Here is a 20,902-nt window from a genome sequence, read left to right as displayed (position 1 = left end):
CTACAGTAATTTATTTCCTGACACTGAGACTCATTAGTCTCAGAGCAATTTATTGTAATATGTATGTTGTCCTTGAAAATTAGCAGATGAGTGAAGCTTGTCAATATCAGTAAATGAGTAGTTATTTCTTCGTACAGTCACCTGCAATAATATGTTCGTCTTCGAAGACCGCAAAAATTCTGACACGATCTTATTTGTAGAGCCATAAGAGCGTGTCACATATTTTTGCGGCCTAATGTTTTTTTCATTTTAATGTATGTTTCAAAAATAAGTAGGCTCTTTACTTTCTTCAGAAAGTGTATCTGTAACTAGGTACTTTTAAGTTATTTCGCTTTTGCTGAACTGTGTCGCGGTGGGCAAAGTTATGTTAAGGGCAAAGTTTATACTTTTACGGTACGTTCCCTTAAACATGATATTGCCGACTTAGAAGCAATTTTCATATTTTTGGCGCGTCTGAATATTTTGTTGCAAATTTTTAAAGTGCATTTTACACCTAACTTCGTGACTTTTTACTATCGAGCAAAAATCACAAGCTCAGGATTCGAATCAATATAGTAGTCCCTCGAGAAAGGTTAGTAGGCTCAAGGTTGCTAATTAAATTTACGGCAGCCGTATTGTGATCAAAAACAGCGCTACGACTTTTTAAAAACTCCGTTTTCTGAACCTACATTAATTAAACAAAAGTTAATGCACTGTGATCAAGAAAATGAAAACATTTATTTTACAAAGGTGGTATATGAATACCACCTTTAGGTACTGCGTAAATGACTATTTACGATATTGTAGCGCCATTCACGTAATAACATGTTCAGCAGAGATACCCAAGAAAAATGCATTGTTTAATGCCTAAACGGAGCATAATTGCCGGCCATGACGTTGTGCCTTCCTAGGCAATTACTTGATGTGCAAATCTGCATGACGAGCAAGTTTATAGCAATGAATTTTATTCCTTTGTGTCGTATAAAAATAGGTGATCGCAATCAATTAGTACATCCATAATTTTATAGTTTATTGAATATGCTTTTCCTCTTCATTTTGTCTTCATTATACACGGCTGTATCTTTAAAAAAACACCAATGTCTATCTAGACATCATAGTATCATAGTCATAGACCAATGTCTATCTGTCTATCCTACATTATAAACAGCCATCTGGCTGGCAGGATAGACAGCGGTTTATAATGAAATTATAAAGGTCATGAAAGCGGATATGGAAGAAAACAATCTCACACCTAAGGATGCGGAAGACCGGGCAAAGTGGAGAAGATTGAGTAGGAAAGCGGACCCTGGCACTAGGCCAGGAAAACGCTAGATTGAAGAAGATTGAGATTTGATGATGACTTTTATTTGTATTATCAGTGAAATATAAAAAATAGGTACTAAGTACTCCAAATTTTCATTTAAATTGATTGGTGCCGTTACTACTTATATGAATATTTGCATAGTATAGATACATGGATAAGGATAATAAAACACGGAATATTATATTCAAGTTTTTATTGACAGCCGTTCTACGCGAATATAAAGTTTTTAGGATCATCCTCGTAAATACACTTCGCAGTCCAGTAGGAGGCCTCGCACAAATCCTTATATTTCTTCGCTGTAAACGAAAAGTCAATATTTAAGGCGAGTTCTAAATTTTCTGCGAAATTCTGAGCGGTTATTTCCGGAAATATAGACTTACTTATTCAAAAAAGTTCGTGCTAAAAGTTGATGTTTGTTAATAAACATTCTGACCTATATCTATAGCGTGCCCCCAAAAACATACTTACCTCGTAATTTTAAGAAACTTCCACCGAAAATTGGTTTGAACGAGATCTAGTAAGTAGTTTTTTTTTTAATACGTCATAAATCGTAAACCGCAATTTTATTATGTTACTTGCTGCTACGGAACCCTTCATGGGCGAGTCCGACTCGCACTTGGCCGCTTTTTTTGCTTATAACTTTTGATATTTTTTGTGTGCTAATACACCCTTCGAATACATTTTTCTAGGCATCATAACGAATCTAATGAGGTATCACACGTATTTTTAGGAGTAGTATCTCTATTTTTCACCGTTTTCAATTTCTCGAGCAGACTAATAAAACTATATACCTACATATGTAGCTGTTCTCAAAAAATACCTAATGTTCCTAATTTCTTAAACATACTTCTCGTTTTGTAAGTTAAAGAACAATGACAAATCGACGGAAATTACTAAATTATAATATAAGGGTTAAAATGGTTGGCTATAGACGTACAGTCACCTGCAATAATAAATGTTACTCTTCGAAGGCCGCAAAAATATGTGACACGCTCTTATGGTTCTACGAATAATATCGTGTCAGATATTTTTGCGGCCTTTGTAGTGTAACATAGATATAATTGCAGGTGACTGTACTAAACCAATTTTTAAACAACTACTACTACTTGCGTACCATGTCTACGGGCATAGCCATGCAGTGAGTTTAAAGGGGCCTACCTATGTTACGACTGTTACATACCCTGATATAGAACCCGATTCAGATTCACCTACTTGTTACGGTTTTGATATAAAGTGAAACTAGTGAAATAAAGTGAAACTAGTGAAATAAAGTGAAACTAGCGAAATCAAGTGAAACTAGTGAAATAAAGTGAAACTAGCGAAATCAAGTGAAACTAGTGAAATAAAGTGAAACTAGCGAAATAAAGTCAAACTAGTGAAATAAAGTGAAACTAGCGAAATCAAGTGAAACTAGTGAAATAAAGTGAAACTAGCGAAATCAAGTGAAACTAGTGAAATAAAGTCAAACTAGTGAAAGTCATGCCGCCAATCACCAAGAAGATCGTCAAGGTCGTATCAAAACCATAACAAATTGTTAAATTTTATTCGACCTCCTAGATATACAGATGTAGTGCGTAATTATATTCCATCGTATTGTCGCGGAAACATACGAACGTGTTTTGCCATTTCAGTCAGTCTCAGTACAAAAAGTACTAAGGTTGATTGAAGTAGCATGACAAATACGATGGAAAAAAATTATGCGTTACATCTAAGAACGTATGTCAATGAAGACGTGTCATAGACGTTACGGAAAAATTATAATGTACCTAATACTTACGCAATCGATTAAACTAAATATAGGTACATATTTATGAATGTCACGGTGGATGCATTAGATAGACATAAATGTGCTTATTCAGTTTGGGTAGCTATTAAAATACAATAACCATTTGATCATAACGTTGGATCTACTCGTAATATAGATAACGACCTATATCCGACCTTGTCCAAGCTCAGACCAAAATTCAAGGCACAACATTGTTATGAATATGATACGTTTTTATGGTTCTTAATACTTAATCTACAGTTAAATAAATTGGTAGGTATACCTATATGAAATCATCGTAGAAGTACTTAAACTGGTTAAAATGGAAAACTAACTTTAACAATTTGAGAGTTTAGTCATAAGTGTCTTAACCTCTTAAGACCCAAGCCAACATTTGCGCTTTTGAATTTGTAACTTTCTTTTGTTTCTATAAGAGTTCATAACTCGAATTTAATTTGTACTTGTACAAGTATGCGGGGACTTACGAGGATAATCATTATATAACAGCATCGTATCGTGTCGTGATATCAGAAGTGAACTTTTGAAGTTCACTGGAGAATTGGATATTGCAAAGTGAACTTTCTTTATAATCGAAACACAAATCGATAACATGAAAATCGAATAACACACTTTACGAAGCATTGTTTTGTATCTAAATAATAATACGATATAGGTACCCTACCTATTTAATACTACAACATGAATCATTAGGTAGATACTCACATACATCCTTACACGCTTCCACAGACTTTTTGGCAGGTTCCTTTAACTCTGCGGGATACATTATATCGATCTGTTTTATGGATGCTTCATAGCTTAGTTTGTTATTTTTAACCTGAAATTAAAGTAAGAAATACAAATTATAACCAAATTTAAGTTCGAAATTGCGGTTTAAATAATACGCAATACCATTTTGCGCTATTTTTGAGCCGAATATTTTAGTGGTATTTATTTAATACCACGTCGGTGGCAAACTAGCATACGGCCCGCCTGTCACCGTAGTCTACTCGTATTTTTGTGCATACCCCCAATTTGGGTTTAATTATGTGAGCCTTACTTACGACATTAGCCATTTGGTAAATGCACGCAATATAGCACATGACTCCTTTGTCCTCGATAAATTTTCCTTTTTCTATGTCTCCGATCATATCTGTAAAGGAATTCCATTATTTTTCTGAATTTGAAAAATACCAAAATACTTCAATGACCGTGTGAAAAAATATATAAGTATATCATTCGACTACGACCTTTTTAACAAATCGTAACTTATTTTACTTAGTTTTATTGCACAATAAAGTTAAAATTAACAAGCATCACTTAAAAAAATACCTTCTGAGACATTTTCTTTGGCCATACACTTCTTTTTGAACGCTGCTGCAGATTTTTTCATTTGCGCTTTGGTTAGCTGTAATTAGACTTATATTCTAAATTATTTCTAATAAAAACTTATTAGTGTGTTTAATGGAATCACACACATAAATTAGGCCTATAGTCTGTATCTTTAGGTATTTAAATAAAAGTAAACAAACAATTTGTACATTATCGGGTAGTTCTAAAATTTATTGGTTAACCAACCAGATACAAAACCACCTGGATCTGTCACTGAACGGCCTGACTTTAACCTACATTATTTGATCATGTAATGTTTTCATCTACCCTCAACTGGCTTAAGGAGCCATTTGAGGGTAGATTTTGTTTACTTTTATTTAAATACCTAAAGATACAGAGTATAGGACAGGAGTCTCCAGTGGACATAACGAAAGATGTCTCGTAAACGCTTATAAAGGCCCTAATTCTACCCTTATCCACATAATGGATACTCCTTTCTATTAGGGTTCCGTATTAATATGTAACCTATGTTAAAATCATAAAGACGCACATAAGCAGTCAGTGTCAACTATTGTTCACAGTAGTGATAATTTTGTTTTAAGATCTGTGTGTGTGTGTGTGTGTGTGTGTGTGTACAGGGTGTTTTTTTCAGATATCAATAATTTACGATGTGAAAATATATGACGTAGGTCATACTGAACAACTTTTACAATAGGACTAACCCCGAAATCGCGAAAAAATTTGGCTGTGTCATACATTTTTCACGGTTTCGGGGTTGGTCTTATAATAAACGTTGGTCAGTATGACTTAAATATTCACACCGTAAATTATTGCAGGTGACTAAAAAAGCATCCTGTATTTGAAACCAATTTACGCTCAGTTCAGTAAAAAATAAATGTCGTCTAAGTACTTGACTGTGAGTAAAATAAATAGTGTTTACGACATCTCCTAAATGTTCAAGGTTATTTACCTCGAATTATAAAAAAAAATTTTAGATACAGGAAATGTAGTTGAAAACAAACTTACAGCATCACATCCATTAGCTAAAAAAGCAAGCACCATAACAAACACCCAGGTTTGCCGTTCCATGACTAATCTTTGCTGTCACAAAGGCGCAACAAAACGATTGTCGTATTCTTCAAACCATATAAAGGAAGTCAATTTCCCTTGATTACAATACAAACTGGCTTAATGAAATTGATGGCATTGGGAAGACGTTTAATTGCACTAATTGTTGACACTAAAGTGCAATCAAGAGGGTAGAGTCTGTGTTTACATAGCTCTATTGGCATTTATGCTGCAAAATTAATGTCCTATCTTCAACACTCGTTGCGCTTCAGCAAAATACTATAAAAATTGCCACATCTGTTGTCCATTAAGTTACGTTTTCATGTCAGTAAAAAAATAGTAGGTATGTATGTACCTAGGTACAATATGTACATGAAACAAAGCCTGGTTGTATTTTGCGTATGCTAGATGTAAATGTTTTTGGTAACAGCTTGGCTTAATTGCCTTTTATACCAAAAATATAAATATCAAGAATACTTCCAAATTTCTCTTAGTTAAATGTTTCATGATAACACAGCACCAGCCGTTACTATGTATAGATTGTATAGTCCATTTAGGGTTTTATTATCATTATGAGAAAAAACTTTATGAAAGAAGAAAAGTCTGTAGATTCACTCAACTTTATTAAACATGACAAAGTTTCATGAAACAAATTAAGGGAATACGAAATTGGCGGGATCGGTGTCGTAAAGACATTTTGCAGTGTAATAACAAGCTTCGCAGATGTCCTTGTATTTTTTGGCTGAAAAAAAGTAATATTTGTTACACTACAACTAGGTAGGTACGTCGAAAGTTCCTCTGCGAACAAACTGTCCTGCAGTTTGACAAACGAAAAAAATACAACAACAAAAAATGTGCATAAAATGAGTCTTTTACTGCATCAAGAGACTGCTTTAAAACCTAAAGTAATTGTACATAATACTTGTTAAAATTTGACTTTAAGGCTTTTAAGGGCGGCGAGTTATAAAATACTTAACTTACCTACTCCTTTGCAATTTTCTATAGCAGCTTTTACAGGGTCTTTCATTTCATTAGGGAACATCATATCGACCTGTTTCACCATGGCATCGAGCGTTACTTTGTTGTTTTTTACCTAAAATACGAAGCAATTAACTAACTTTAACTCATAGCGCTCAAAATCTGACGTAAAATGATGCATCATGTATCATTTCACGTCCAAAATCAAAGGCCAAAAATACTGTGTTATGTTTTAAGCTACGGAATTCATATTTAATATTTAAAGTAGCCTCCACTCCCGACTTCGTACGAGTTGTTTTTTAACTTGGATTCCATTTGTAAATATGCTAAGGCAGGGCTCGGAAACCGGTATTTGCTCCATACAAAAATACCGGTATTATTACGTTCTTTTTCGTTCTTTGGTATATTATTTAATTTTTAAAGGAACAACCTAATAATAGTCGTTACCTAAATACATGATTCAGTCCTACGTAAATAGCATAAAATAATTATAAATATTGTGCTATTTCGGGGTTTTTTAAAAATACCGGTACCGAGCCCTGTGCTAAGGCAGCCTTGATCCTTGAGCCTTGAGGCTAACCTAACCTCTGTGAATAATGACCGGACTTACCAATTTTGATGTTTTTTTTTTTAACTTGCCCGTAATGTACCTTTATAAAACGTTGACTGCATACATACCTACCTACCTACTTATTATGAAGTTCGTCAAGTTTGTACAATTTGGGACATTACTACAGATTATAAAATCGGCGTCTTAATTTAAAAATTTCGGTCATTTTATCTACTAGATATTTTGGGGACAAGACATGCCATTTTTAGCGATTAAAAATACTTATATACAGAGTTCGGGCAATTTATCGCAAAAATAAATGTTGTATGGAACATGATACAATTTATTTTATAATTTTGAACTGCAGTTTTTGAGTATAATCTGGAAATTTTATTAAGATACTGTGTACATAATATGATTTTTAATAAATCTTGTCCTATTTTGAGATATAAATGATTTTTGATGGTTTTGCGATGACTTGTCCGATCACTGCTTATATATAGAACACACAAAAGGGTAAAAAAATGACCAAATCGAACTAAGAGTTGTTATTTTTTATAAATTATTAACATTTGGCCAAAATGGTTACTGAGTGGGACCCACGGAACACCATAGATGGTGCAGGCCGGGGTTCAGGCAGACCGAAAAGGAGATGGCGGGACGACTTGGACGCATTCTACCCCAAATGGTGGGAAAATGCCGATGACAGGGTCGAGTGGAGGCCTTTTCCCAGCAGTGGGACACCAAAGTAGGCTAATAAAAAAAATTATATTGGTTGTGTACTTACCACACCACCAACTGAATAAATGCACGCTATATAGCACATTACGTCTTTTTCTTCCAAAAACTTGCCTTGCTCTATCTTTCCAACTTGATCTGTAAGCATTAGGATGTGTAACTTAATAAAATATAAGAAAAATGTACTTGCGATTCATATAAAACATACATACCTACTCTGCAAGTCTGCAAGTAACGGTACTTAAGTACATCCAAAAAACGTAAGATAATTATAAAATACTAATTAAAGTTTGGTGACATAACAACATGGCTCCGTTACATCGAATCCTATACGTATTAGGTATGTTATTATTATTATAGATGCATACCTTCTGTTACATCATGTTTCGGCATACATGTTTTCTTTAGAAGTTTTCCGGAATTTTTCAGTTGCGCTCTAGTCATCTGTAAACATTCAATAAATATCGTCAAGATCAATATGGAGAAGACCAGCTTTTCTCAAAAATAAATGAAATGAAAATTTAAAAAGTTACAGTTTCTGCCAAATAAGTACTTACCGCAAATGAACTCTGTATACATAGTGTGGTTATAAGAACGGCAGCAAAATATCGTGGAAAGCGCATTATTTTCTATAAAATTCGTCCGAAGCTGTCAGTGATAAGATACAAAGAGTTCTACTCTAACAGCGTATGCCATTTTATAAACACTTTTAAATACTTAATTATAAACCATAGTATCGAAAGGAGTGTATAGTTATTTAGATATAATTGCCGAGAGTTTAAAGAAAATTTGCAGTTATTTTTATAAACAACACCTTGTATTGACACCCATCTTTTATGTAAGTACAATCAAAGTGGTAATTATTTCATGTATAGTCAGTGAAAAAATCTCCTGCTAGTTAATTCAATACTCTATTAACTATTCTATAGGTACTTAGCAAAACAAATTAACTCAGCTTATCGCAAACTTGTTTATTGCAAAATTATTTAAATACACCTAAGTCAGTAAATAACAACTGATTATTTATGGGAAAATGAAATTGGATGGGTTGTCTTCGTACAAACACTTTACAGCATAGAACACTCGCTCGCACTCCGTGTCGTAATTGTCCTCTGAAAAACAAAATAAAATAACACTGTATTTTATCGATACACGATATACACGATTTAGGATCAGATTTCGTGCTTGTCGCCTTAAAGTGTCTGACACTAGTAACCTAATAAAAAATACGAAGAAAATGACATAAATATTTTAAATCGTTACACGTGTTCACAAGTTTTTTTTTGCATTGAAGTAGGTACTAGCAATTAGTAGATACCTATTTACCATGTTCTTAGTGCATTCTTCGAATTTTGTGGTTATATAGATTTTTTTACGTTTTTGTGAATCAACATAGTCATCACTATATAGCTTAATTATTTATTTATTATCATATTCATCATATAGTTTTATTACTATAGCTTTACTATAACATATTTAATTGTCCAGCGCATTGGTGCCCCTAGCTGTAATGTTGTAAAATTATCCCTAAATAAATATCAAATAAAAAGTAACAAAAACCATTTGGTTTTATGTACCTATTGGCGTATTTTTCGCACCACACCATACTGTGGATAAAATGGATTTTTTGTTTTATACATTTCTTAGATACTTTTTAAAAATACTTACGAACGTCGATACATTTCGCCACAGACTTTTTCACGGCTGCCTTCATGTCCGCTGGGTAGAGAATATCGATTTGCTTTGCCACCATTTCTTTATTTAATTTCTCGTTCTTAACCTGTCACAAAATACATGAAAATTGGATTGGTAATTAGGGTAAAGTCGCGCTTTCAGCCGCCGTGACTAAAATTGTGCCATGCGCACACTATTAAAGGGTACTTTTACGCAGCTTAAAATTGTCTTTTAGATAAAGAGTTTAATTGTTTAGCCATTTAGGGTTTAAGCGTATTAGGTTGTTCAGTACGCTATGAAATGTTCATTATACCCACAGTAAACCCTAAATGACTCATCGATTAAAGCGAAGCGATAATGCGGGTTGAAGTTCTACAAGGTGGATTTTTTAGTTTATGTTCCATCTTTGTTTCAATTGCATCTTATGTACATGCAGATTAGAGTTAAACAACGATATCAGTAGCTTTGAACGTCGCCTATTATAATATAAGGCGTCATCATCAACGTTATTGGAATGCATAGAGTCTGTGCGGAAAGAGAAGAGTCGTGAAATGTGGCCCAATACATTCCACGACTCTTCTCTTTCCGAACAGCGGTCAAAGGGTTACAATATCTAATAGGTAACAACTTCTAAAAAACAAAATGCATTCAAGCATGACGTTTCCTGTCTCGGCAAAAAGATTTAAATTATAATGTATGTTTTTGCGAACTCAGTTTATCTAAAAATAGGTACCTACCTATTAAATGTGACTGCCAGTCAAAGTCCAGGAGCCCAATTCAGATTTAGCATCTTGTTATGGTTTTGATTGACATTTCACGCACACTTTCACTTCATTTCGCATGCACCAATCAGCGTGAGCGATCTTCAAGGTCGTGTCAAAATAAGATTAAAACCGTAACAAATCGAAGTCTGAATCAGGCTACAGGCTCCGCACGTACGTACGGTAGGTATAACCGTATGACTAGCAAAGGCAGTAAGTAAAACAATGGGTTTTTCCCCAAAGCACTGGTTTTGCTACATAGGTAATGTTGTCACGGACTGTGGTTTCTTAAAAATATCCGTAAGATATTTAAATTAATCGTTAGACTGGGTATTCTCATTACAAAATTGAGGCTTTCCATCACAGGTCTTTTGCTTCAAGTGCAATAAGGACGTTTCCATCTGAATTTCAACATAAATTCTGATAGAAACGTCCTTATTGCAGATGAAGCATAAGGACCCTTTTCTGTCGGAAGCGTTTGCAATCTGTAGAAGGCTCCTATGTTGGTAAAACGTGACCTTGATGTTAATTATTGACGGATCTCTAATTTGGCATTTTTCCGGATACGGTAGTTTTGTTTACAAACTTGTTATTTATATTGATACTTCAATACTTAATGTTGTACATAATTTTCGCGTTATATTGTTTAAAGAGGTAAATAAAATAACAGATATTATAAATTTGGCATGAACATTAAACTCATATATCTACCTAGATATCTGTTCTTAGTTTTAATATTTTTGTCCCTAATATTATATACATTAGGTACTTTAGGTAGGTACATGTAATATTTTCTATACTTAACTGCGATTGCGAGGTATGTATGTACTCGTATGGCGGCGGCTATTGTCTTGTGAATCTTAAAAGTCCACATAGCTTTCGATACGTCCAACACGAGCAATAACAAAAACATTAGTAGATGTCAAATACCTACTTATATTTTTACAATTGTATACCTTATTCCATTGTATTAAATCTTGGATACAATACAACAAAAACACAGTTCGCTTTTGTACTGCCTATCCTGTGCCATAAATTTGTGTTTTGTGTTTTCTACAATAAAGAGTTTATACATACATACATACAAAAATATATTGCCACAATTTATTTAACTACAATAGAAAATAAAAACTTGTTCTGATTATACATTCATAAACTTTTTACCGTAATTAATTTTGGAGCGTGTTTATTCTCCATGACGTAAGAAGCTCTGTTAGGTAATAAAAGTTATTTTTATAAGTCCAAAAGGCCAACTCCAAAGGTGAACCGACTGATTTAACCTATAATTGACGACCGAATTAAACAATCGTTTTTTTTATGCCTACGCTTCGCTACGCTAATACTTTGATCTTTTTGATCTGGGAGTTAAATTAACACACACTTTCGGTTGGAATAGTCTTCGACGTGTTTCAGACGCACCACGGTGCCCATGTACAAAACTTTTGAATTACTCTTAGTGTACCTACTCCATTATGTTAAAGTATCGCCCCCCCGCGATGCTTAACTGACTTCAATATTCAAAAGGGGGAAGTTCTCAATTCGGTTAAATATTTTTTTTATGTTTTATTAGCTCACAACATCATTATTTCTGAGCTGGTCTGGAAATTACTTTTTTGTTTTAAAATTACATCCAATTTGTCAAATTTTTCGTATTTCTTTTCTATTTTGACATCTTTTATCGCTCATCCTATATGGAGATGAAAATAATGCACATACTTACAATAGACACACGCGTTTATCAGAGCCAGTGTTCCTTACCACTTGGATAGACTTGTAGATACAAGCGACGTAGCACATTACGTTTTTTTCTTCGTAGAACACGCCTTGCTCTATCCTGCCCACTTTTTCTGCAAAATTTTAATTCAATTAGATTTTAAGACTTTTAAAACGATATTGATACCATTTATACATTATCCCGATGTCATATCATAACTTTAAAATCGATATTTTAGAATAGGTATACAATTATTAAAATTGGTCCTAACGTAAGATGCCTCCCTCCCCCCACTCGCCACCCTCCCGCTATGCTAAGACCAAAACTCCTAGAAGCGCAGTGCCCTCGTTTTTTGATAATCTTAATTTTATCGATATAATGTGTTTAATCAATTTTTTGTCCTTACCTTCCGTTACTCCGGTTTTCGGCATGCATTGTTTCTTAGTCATCGTTAATGTTTTTTTTAGCTGTTCTCGAGTCATCTGTAAATATGTATGCTTCCTCTCAATTATTTTTCTTATAATGACGCTACATCTCAACACATGTAATAATAAAATCCAATTCAACCTAAGTGTAACTGACCCAAAGTATATAACAGCGTGTATGAAATATTACTTTTAAGTCGTTTATTGTCGAAAATTATAATGTCCATCAAGGTTTCAGATTTTATCTCTTTTTTACGGAAAATCGTAATGATTTCGGCTATCGTCAAGATCAGTTGGTAAAAAAAAAACTATTTCCTTACTGATGGATACTAAATTAAGTCTAGTTTTATAATATGGTAAGTAGATGTTTTATACAAGTAATCGAAGTAACGTATACAAATTACGGATGATATATTTATCGTCAAATCAATCTTCGATCACAATTTATATAGGTACTTACAAGTGGCATTGAAACTGAAGTTGAACTGTTTTTCACTAAAGTAAGTAGACTTTTTTCCTAATGTAGAACTTTTGAATTTGAATGGAATTAAGAAATAAAGATTTATTTAATATTAATTTTACCTATATCAGTAACTTACCCCAAACGTCGTATCTGAACATATTATAGTCAACACTAAACTTAACACAGTAAAATATTTCATTTTAAATTGCACTGCACTATAACAAAGCTTGTGTCGTCATCCAAAATCAGAAGCGAAATCGTGACCACAAAATTATTTACGGTTTTATACCCAAAAATTTAATAATACGGTACGAATCAAATTTGAAAAGACTGGTAATTCTAAAGAGGAAATTACTGGTTCTTTAAACGTTGCATACATTGTAACTGGGTATTAAACGTTAATACCGTATCATATTAAGCCATAAGTAGTATTTACGAGTTGACAATGTTTCGTTCAATGTTATAAAAAACACCAGTTGCCTATATACTTACTGTTGTTCAATTCTATTTTTGACCAATCTTATTTGTGAAGAATGAGTGAAAGAAGGCTAATAAAGAGAGTGTATAAGGGAGAAGTAGAAGTGGGAGTTGGAAGGGGTAGACCTCGGCGGACTTTCTCTGATCAGATCTGGGAAATCCTGAACAAAGGCCAGGTCAAGAGCAAGGCTCGGAACCGGTTTTTTCTTTATACTTACAAAAAATACCGGTATAATTACGTTCTTTTTCGTTCTTTGGTTTTATTATTTAATTTTTAATGGGACAATCTAAGAATACGAAGTTGTTACCTAAATACATGATTCAGTCCTACGTAAAGAGCATAAAATAATTAAAAATATTGAGCTATTTCGAGTTTTTCAAAAAAACCGGTTCCGAGCCCTGGTCAAGAGCACCCTAAACCGGCGAGCTTGTATGAGGAATGTTATGAAAGTGAAGGCAGCGAAAGAGGTATGTCAGGATCGTAGCAAGTGGAAAGCCGTGGTCTCTGCCTACCCTCCGGGAAATAGGCGTTCATGATTATATGTATGTGTATGCTTATTTGTACCATGTTTTAGAGACATTCGGCTCAGCTCTCAGCTCTGGCAAAACAATTTGTAGATAGTATCGCCCACACTGAGAACTGTCCATCGGTAAACCTTATTACAAAAGGCATAAGGTCCACCGATTGATAGTTAAGAGTGTTGCTGTTTCAGCTGTTTGTACCTACATTATATGAGTGTATTTCCTGTTTCAAAGGCAACAATGCTTATATTATGTATCACAACTATAACATATCATATCATATGTATCACAACATGATTTTTAAGCTATTTAAGGTAAAACAAAGTTCGCCGGGTCAACGTCGTATATATGTATACTTACTATTGTTCAATTCTATCTTTTGACCAAGCTTATTTGTACCAACCATATTTTAGAGACATTTTGGCTCAGCTCTGGCAAATACACCTACATTTTTTAAGTGTATTTCATTTAAGGTCACATAAAAAGCCCGTTCCGAAGGCAATGCTTATATTATGTATTACAAACATGATATATTATGTATCTCAACATGATTTTTTAAGCTATTTAAGGAAATACAAAGTTCGCCGGATCAGCGTCGTACATGCATTTTGCAGTCCAATATGAAGCTTCGCATATGTCTTTGTATTTCTTTGCTGTAACGAAAAAAAGTTGTACAATTATTTGCCACATAGCAACTTATTGCAGGGTGGTACAGAATTGTCGGTCATCAAAGTCATATCAAAATAACGTCAAAACCGTAATATATTGTTAAAACTGAACGGTCTCCTGCTTATTAAGTTATTACACGCAGTACTATCGTTAAAAAACAATGGGCAATCTTAGTCGCTAATAAAATGCTATTTCTTCCAGGCACAGTTTTGATAGATTTCGTTTAGTGCAGGTATTTCCCAAACTGTGCGCTGTAGACAATAAAGAGGGGCACCGTGAGGCAATCCTCCTCACCTCACCATGTTACCTATCCATTTCGAATAGCCTAGCTAGGTTAGGGCGCCGAGAAAAATTTTTACACTTGCAAGTGCGCCGCGGACTAAAAAGGATTGGGAACCCCGGGCTTAGTCGATCAAATCTAAATTCGAAACTTCATTCGAGTCTCGTGTTTGTTAGAAATTTATTACTTAACGTACATAAAAGGGGTAGCAGACCAAAAGTTCGGGATCTTGCCTACAACCGGTCCCGAAATGTTCTGTGCACATATATTACGCCAATTAAATTCCGGAATACAGGAAAGATAAATTAGATCTGTGTATATCTACATTCTACTACAAGAACCACCACTGTATCTACATAAGTCCACCGTAATAACAGTACCGTCCTTACCATAAGGGCACACGGGGCCCGTGCCCAGGGCCCCGAAGGATAGACAGTAACAGTATATTTGATTACCCATAATAAATAGAAGATCATAGTAGAAAAATGTTAGTTTAATTCGCTTTCTTTACTTTCCAAAAGGGCCCCAAATTTTTATGTGGCCAAGGGCCCCAGCATAGTTTAAGACGGCCCTGCGTAAGAATGGGGAGGTACTTACACACATCCTTGCATTTCTCAGCCATGGCCTTGACAGCGACCCGCATGTCGGCCGGGAACATCATGTCCACCTGCTTGAGTACTGCTTCGTGGCTTAATTTATTATTTTTTACCTTCAATGAAATATACATGTTGGCAATATTTCTTATTTGCAATATTAAATTTATAAAAATAAATATTATTATTTGAATTATATCTTATATTAATATAAAAATCATACTTACTACTTGAGTCATAGTGTAGACACACGCGATGTAACACATAACATTTCTTTCTTCTATAAATTTTCCCTGTTCTATTGAACCGACCATCTCTGAAACCAAAAATAAGTTCCGTACAAAGTTCTCTGTCCTCTGTCATTGGCCTTCGTTTGATTTGTACTGGACGCGACACCCTGTATATTTGCATATTATATACAGTCAAATAATATACATTCTAAATGTAATATAGGTAGACTATAGTTCCGTACTGTGTACAATATAACTCAAATTGTAACACATAGTCAAATCTGAACCATGTGAGCCGTGAATTTACAAAAATATACTGTTTTCATTTCTCATGCACTGAAATGGGGTCATTGTTGTTCTAAAAGGTGTGCAGAAAATGATACGTTTCTGCACTATAGCATTTTAGGTTCCAAGTACGATTTTTTTTTTACGATAAACCATTGAAATGTGGGTATAAGTGGATTTGTTATACAATTTCAATTCTGATATTTGACTCCTCATTCCATAAATAACGAAACTTTTGCCTAAATTGTTAAATGAAAGTACCCTCAAAAAATACTATAAAAATTTATACTTAGTCATGTTTAAAAAAAACACATGCATTTTACTTTCCTCGTATTCGAAATGAAAAGTAGAGTGTTTAACTCGGGTGAAAGGCATTATTTCAGCCTCGGACTATTGGCGCTCTCACTGCGTTCGAGCGCCAAACTACCTCGGCAGGAATGAGTGCCTTTCATCCCTTGGTTAACAATCTACTATTGAATGGTTCTTAATTTTGTAACATTTGTATTTGGGGTTTAAAAGCACGTGTACCTACTCGTAATGAAAATAATATAATTAATGTTATTACCTTCAGTTACATCATTTTTCGGTATACAGGACTTCTTCATCAATTTTCCTGAATTTTTCAGCTGTTGTCTTGTCATCTGCATAAATGTAAAAAAAAAATACAAATGTTCTTGCCTGTGAAATATGTATGTGTATTATGTCCGAATGTTCCTCTACGGGTCTCGTGTCGTGTCACTGGGCCCGATTCGGATTTTGAAATAGACATCTACTAGATATCTTTTAGACATCACCAAGATACGATAACGATATGTTTAAGATCTAACCTGTCAAATTTGACATTTGCGCGATTCTGGAGATACTCTTCAACGATTTCCACAGGATATGACATAGAGATCCAATTCACATCTAATAGATATCTTACTCTATCTAACGTAAAAGCGACATTGGTTGCCCGAATTGCGCTGCAAACGAGAACTAGTTGATATCTAAACTATAACGTATCTAGAATGGATCTAGTACGTGTCGTCCCTTGGGAATATCTTGAAGTTCGAATACGGCAGACTGTCTCGTCTCGTGAAATTTTGAGAGCATGGGCAGAGCAGGTTCGATGATTAAATAGTTTTTTTATTGATTCACCTTTTGGATTTATTTTAAAATGGCGGTGCTACACTACACTAGTATTATTAAAATTATATAGAGTGTTTTTTTTAAGTCAATGGGACCAAATCTGGCTGGACATGGACCAATCACTGGGCCACATTTTTTACGTCAGTGTGGTGTGTCCCGATATTTGTTTTTTTAACGATATCAGGGCAATGACAATAATTTTAACGAACAAGTTAGCTCGTTCTATTAAGTGGTGTAAGTAATCTAACAATCATATGGAATTAAAAAAAAACTATTGGAGAATAAGATTTATAAGTAGAGATCATTTAACCATTTCGTGGAGGTGTGCCACCTTTACATGAAACATATTACAAACAGCTCCAGGTCCAATCAGAATAACTAGAAACTTACAGCAAAATAGTTATTTGTTAAGTTAGACAAGTTTCACAATACCTATGTCAAAATCAAAATTCAAGAACCGATTCTGACATTCATAAGTCCTTAATAATGTGAAAATCTTGACATTGACTTGTACCGCCTAACTTGTAGCATTTCTCAACAATAAATGACATGAAAATTTAAAAAGTTACTTACAGTTTCTACCTAATAAGTACTTACCGCAAATGAACTCTGTATACATAGTGTGGTTATAAGAACGACAGCAAAATAACATGGATAGCGCATTTTTTTTTATTCGTCCGTAGATGTCAGTGCTAAGATACAAAGGTATACACCGTAACGGAGTATGCCATTTTATAAAAACTTTTAAATACTTAATTATAAACCATAGTGTCGAAAGGAGTGTATAGTTATTTAGATATAATTGTCGGGAATTTAAACTAAATAAGCAGTTATTTTTATAAGCAACAATTTGTATCGACACCCAGCTTTTATGTAAGTATGTACAATCAAAGTGATAATTAATATTAGGTAATATAGTTGCTAGTGAAACGTATTATTGAATATGAGACTTTATAGATCCCCACCAAACTAAGTTTTCATGCCAAGTGCTACGTCAAGTATAGCTCCTACAATAATATATGTAGGTACGCGTTGTTACTGCCAAGTCACTGCAAACTTAGCGTAGTCGAAGCCTAATAATGTATATTAAGTATATTATATTGTTTTTTTAACTAGTAAGTCAGTGGGATTAGTTTGGTCACTTTTTGTAAAAAAAACAGCTTTATCGGACATGTCCCAACGTACTGTTCGACATAAAAAAAATTTACGCTAGTGTTAGCCGAAACTTGTTTTTATTACGATTTGGGGGCAATGACAGCCTTTTACGAACCAGATATGTAGCTCGTTCATATTAAGCTCGGTATAACCATGTATGTACTTGTACAGTCAGCGTCATATAGTAGGTAGCATCCAAAGTATTCAAATAGTTCGGTACGCCATACAAATTATATGGTGTACCGAACTATTTGAATACTTTGGATGCTACCTACTACCTATATGACGCTGACTCTACAACTCTACAAGGTCGGATTGCGGTTTTTGAACGCAAGATGCGTTTATGAATTTTATGATAGGTACTCGTATGTGTGTAGAAAAACGTACATTTTAACTAAAAATTGATATAAATAAAAGATTTAATTACCTATTTAAACTTTTGATAAGATTAAGGGTGTCCATAAAAAATGGGAGATGGCGAAGTAATGAAAGTAAATTGGTTTGTTTACATATGTAGGTATTTGCCATTTTCATTGTGGGTACCTATTTACTCCATTTTAGGATCATGTTTATATTGGTTGTTATAATTTTCTCTAAAAATATATACTTTCGGTAATTTATTTCAGAAATGCAAGTTTTTTATCTTGTGTAGCTGTGTTGTTTTAGACATCGGTTTTTAGAAATTCAGCTCACTTCACTATACACAACTATTGTAATTATAAACTACGGCGGATTGATCAATTAACTATTAGCGAACCTAATTTGAATATTTTTTATTCAACGTAGACATACCTAAATAATAATAAACGCTCTGGAATATCTCCAGTACACAATGAATCACAGCCTAAAAAACTAAATAGTAATTTATATTCACATCAGCTTACCGCGTTAACAACATTGAGCAGCAAAAAACATGTTAAGAGCGTTAAAAAACACATCCACTCAAATGCTTGCCTATTCATTTTGAACAAACAATACTTGAAAGAAAATATGCTTCGTTGCTATTTATATGAAGATGTTTGCATTGTATGTCGTGTTGTGATGGAGTGATAACAGGGGAGAGTGTTGGATAAAACATTGCTTATTACTGTCTCATTGGACTATACTTATGGAATCAAGAACGCGCCATAAGTGATATAATAATAGCTTGTTTATGCCCATAAGATATGCCTTATCTTTTTATTAACAAGGTACTTACCTCAGACTTGCCACCAGACGTATGACGTATACGTACAAAAAATTATGCGATTTTAGATGGGTGTACACATTCGTCACCAGCAAAACATGTAGATTAGGTACCTATCTGATATCACAGTTTAACAAAGTTAGTTAGAAATTGAGAAAAAAGAAGGAATGTTAATGTCATTTCAACAGTCCCAATCAAAGAATTGAAAGAATATGACCCAACCCTGTGGAACTCACGTATTTACATATGAATTTTCTTGTTTATACCGACATTATTGATGTCGCTGGGCACTTAAGGGTTAATACAATCCAATTTCATTTTCAAACCTGGGGGCCTAGCCAACTGTTAATAGAAAAAGCCAACTGAAACTTAAATAAATCCCCCTGCACAGAATCCATCCACGCTAAATGCCCCGCCAAGGGCGCCAAGTTATACGTACATGAAGTAGTATGCGGCATTTAAAATTTCTAAGAACAAATTAAATTACTTTCTTTGAAAATATTTTATGTTTTTTACAAGTAGTAGAGTATTCAGTTCTCCGTTTATTTAAAATCTCATTCAAAAACCTAATCCAAAAAATAAAGTATACCTACTTAGCAAGTATTAACAACAATCGAATATCTCTGCAACGTGGTTACTAAATTTAATTAGGTGTCCTAGAAAAGTGTCCTAAAACAGTTCTAGGCCTAGTACAGGTTTTCCCGATTTGTTTAAATAATATAACCAAAGTGTACACAATCATAATTAGTAGGTACCTACCTACCTATAGGTCAGAGATGAGAAGCAATGGACGAGGAAGTGCGAAGTAACACGTCTTAATTACTTAACCAGTGGTTTCACTCACAGTGTGAATAGGGTGACAAACATAGCGTGACAAAAAAAAGGATTGAAGCGCAAGACTGGGAAATTATACCTAAATCATTCAAAATTTCTAGGGTGTATGTAGTCATATGACCATACCAAAGACATATGTAACTTCGTATAAGATGAATAAAGTCTAAGGAAAAAACGTGCCTCGGAAATCAAGAAAAAGTCATTCTCGGATAGATGGCGCACTCACCTTTAGCCTATGCTCGGCTAGATGGCGTGACGACACCGTTCCATATTTAACAATTTTAACACATAGATATCAGTGAATGAACATGGGTCAAAACGATATAAAAATAATAAAATCATTTTGTTCATATATAATTTTGTTGATAATTTTATACGTTTTCATTTTGAGTTTTAGTCGAGTGTCGATAAATGGCAGTAAATTTACTGCGACTACAAAATTTACTATGACAGGACCCCTCTATACTATCTATTCTCTTTGACCATACGAATGTTTGCTACCATCCACCAGCGTGTTATGAAAATGTTTTAATCGAGTGCGTAAGTAGTTCCCAAGATATTTACTGATATGACAGACGGACAAACTGACGGAGTCGAATCATCTTTTAAATCTTTGAAAAACTCAATACAATGGTGCAATCAGATAAAAGATACCGATTAAAGACATCCGATTAACGTATGACGGACCTAATATTTTATATTTATTATAGGTAAGTAGATTATTTTTCTAACTGTTGGTACCTAAGTAAAATTATTTATTTAAGTTAGTTAC

General features: G+C 34.0%; 3 protein-coding genes across 3 annotated transcripts; all 3 read right to left on the bottom strand.

Moving 5' to 3' along the window:
- Positions 1–1,481: 1,481 nt before the first annotated feature.
- Positions 1,482–19,155, bottom strand: LOC134796992 (uncharacterized). The gene is made up of 10 exons (XM_063769186.1): positions 18,995–19,155; positions 16,390–16,465; positions 15,537–15,625; positions 15,314–15,425; positions 14,338–14,420; positions 5,424–5,498; positions 4,398–4,473; positions 4,130–4,218; positions 3,792–3,903; positions 1,482–1,599 (listed from the first exon to the last, which is right to left on the bottom strand). The coding sequence occupies exons 1-10, from the start codon at positions 19,070–19,072 to the stop codon at positions 1,511–1,513; spliced, it is 879 nt and encodes a 292-aa protein (XP_063625256.1). The 5' UTR covers positions 19,073–19,155; the 3' UTR covers positions 1,482–1,510.
- Positions 6,070–8,427, bottom strand: LOC134796783 (general odorant-binding protein 72-like). The gene is made up of 5 exons (XM_063769004.1): positions 8,289–8,427; positions 8,100–8,175; positions 7,781–7,869; positions 6,447–6,558; positions 6,070–6,207 (listed from the first exon to the last, which is right to left on the bottom strand). Exons 1-5 carry the CDS (start codon positions 8,352–8,354, stop codon positions 6,119–6,121), a joined length of 432 nt encoding a protein of 143 aa, XP_063625074.1. The 5' UTR covers positions 8,355–8,427; the 3' UTR covers positions 6,070–6,118.
- LOC134796784 (general odorant-binding protein 19a-like) lies at positions 8,745–13,189 on the bottom strand. Its single transcript, XM_063769005.1, has 5 exons — positions 12,905–13,189; positions 12,287–12,362; positions 11,925–12,013; positions 9,400–9,511; positions 8,745–8,843 (listed from the first exon to the last, which is right to left on the bottom strand). Exons 1-5 carry the CDS (start codon positions 12,965–12,967, stop codon positions 8,755–8,757), a joined length of 429 nt encoding a protein of 142 aa, XP_063625075.1. The 5' UTR covers positions 12,968–13,189; the 3' UTR covers positions 8,745–8,754.
- Positions 19,156–20,902: the final 1,747 nt, after the last annotated feature.

The sequence above is a fragment of the Cydia splendana genome, chromosome 14 (genome assembly GCF_910591565.1).
Source record: "Cydia splendana chromosome 14, ilCydSple1.2, whole genome shotgun sequence".
In the NCBI taxonomy this organism is placed as follows: domain Eukaryota; kingdom Metazoa; phylum Arthropoda; class Insecta; order Lepidoptera; family Tortricidae; genus Cydia; species Cydia splendana.
This window is presented reverse-complemented; position numbering and strand designations above follow the sequence as displayed.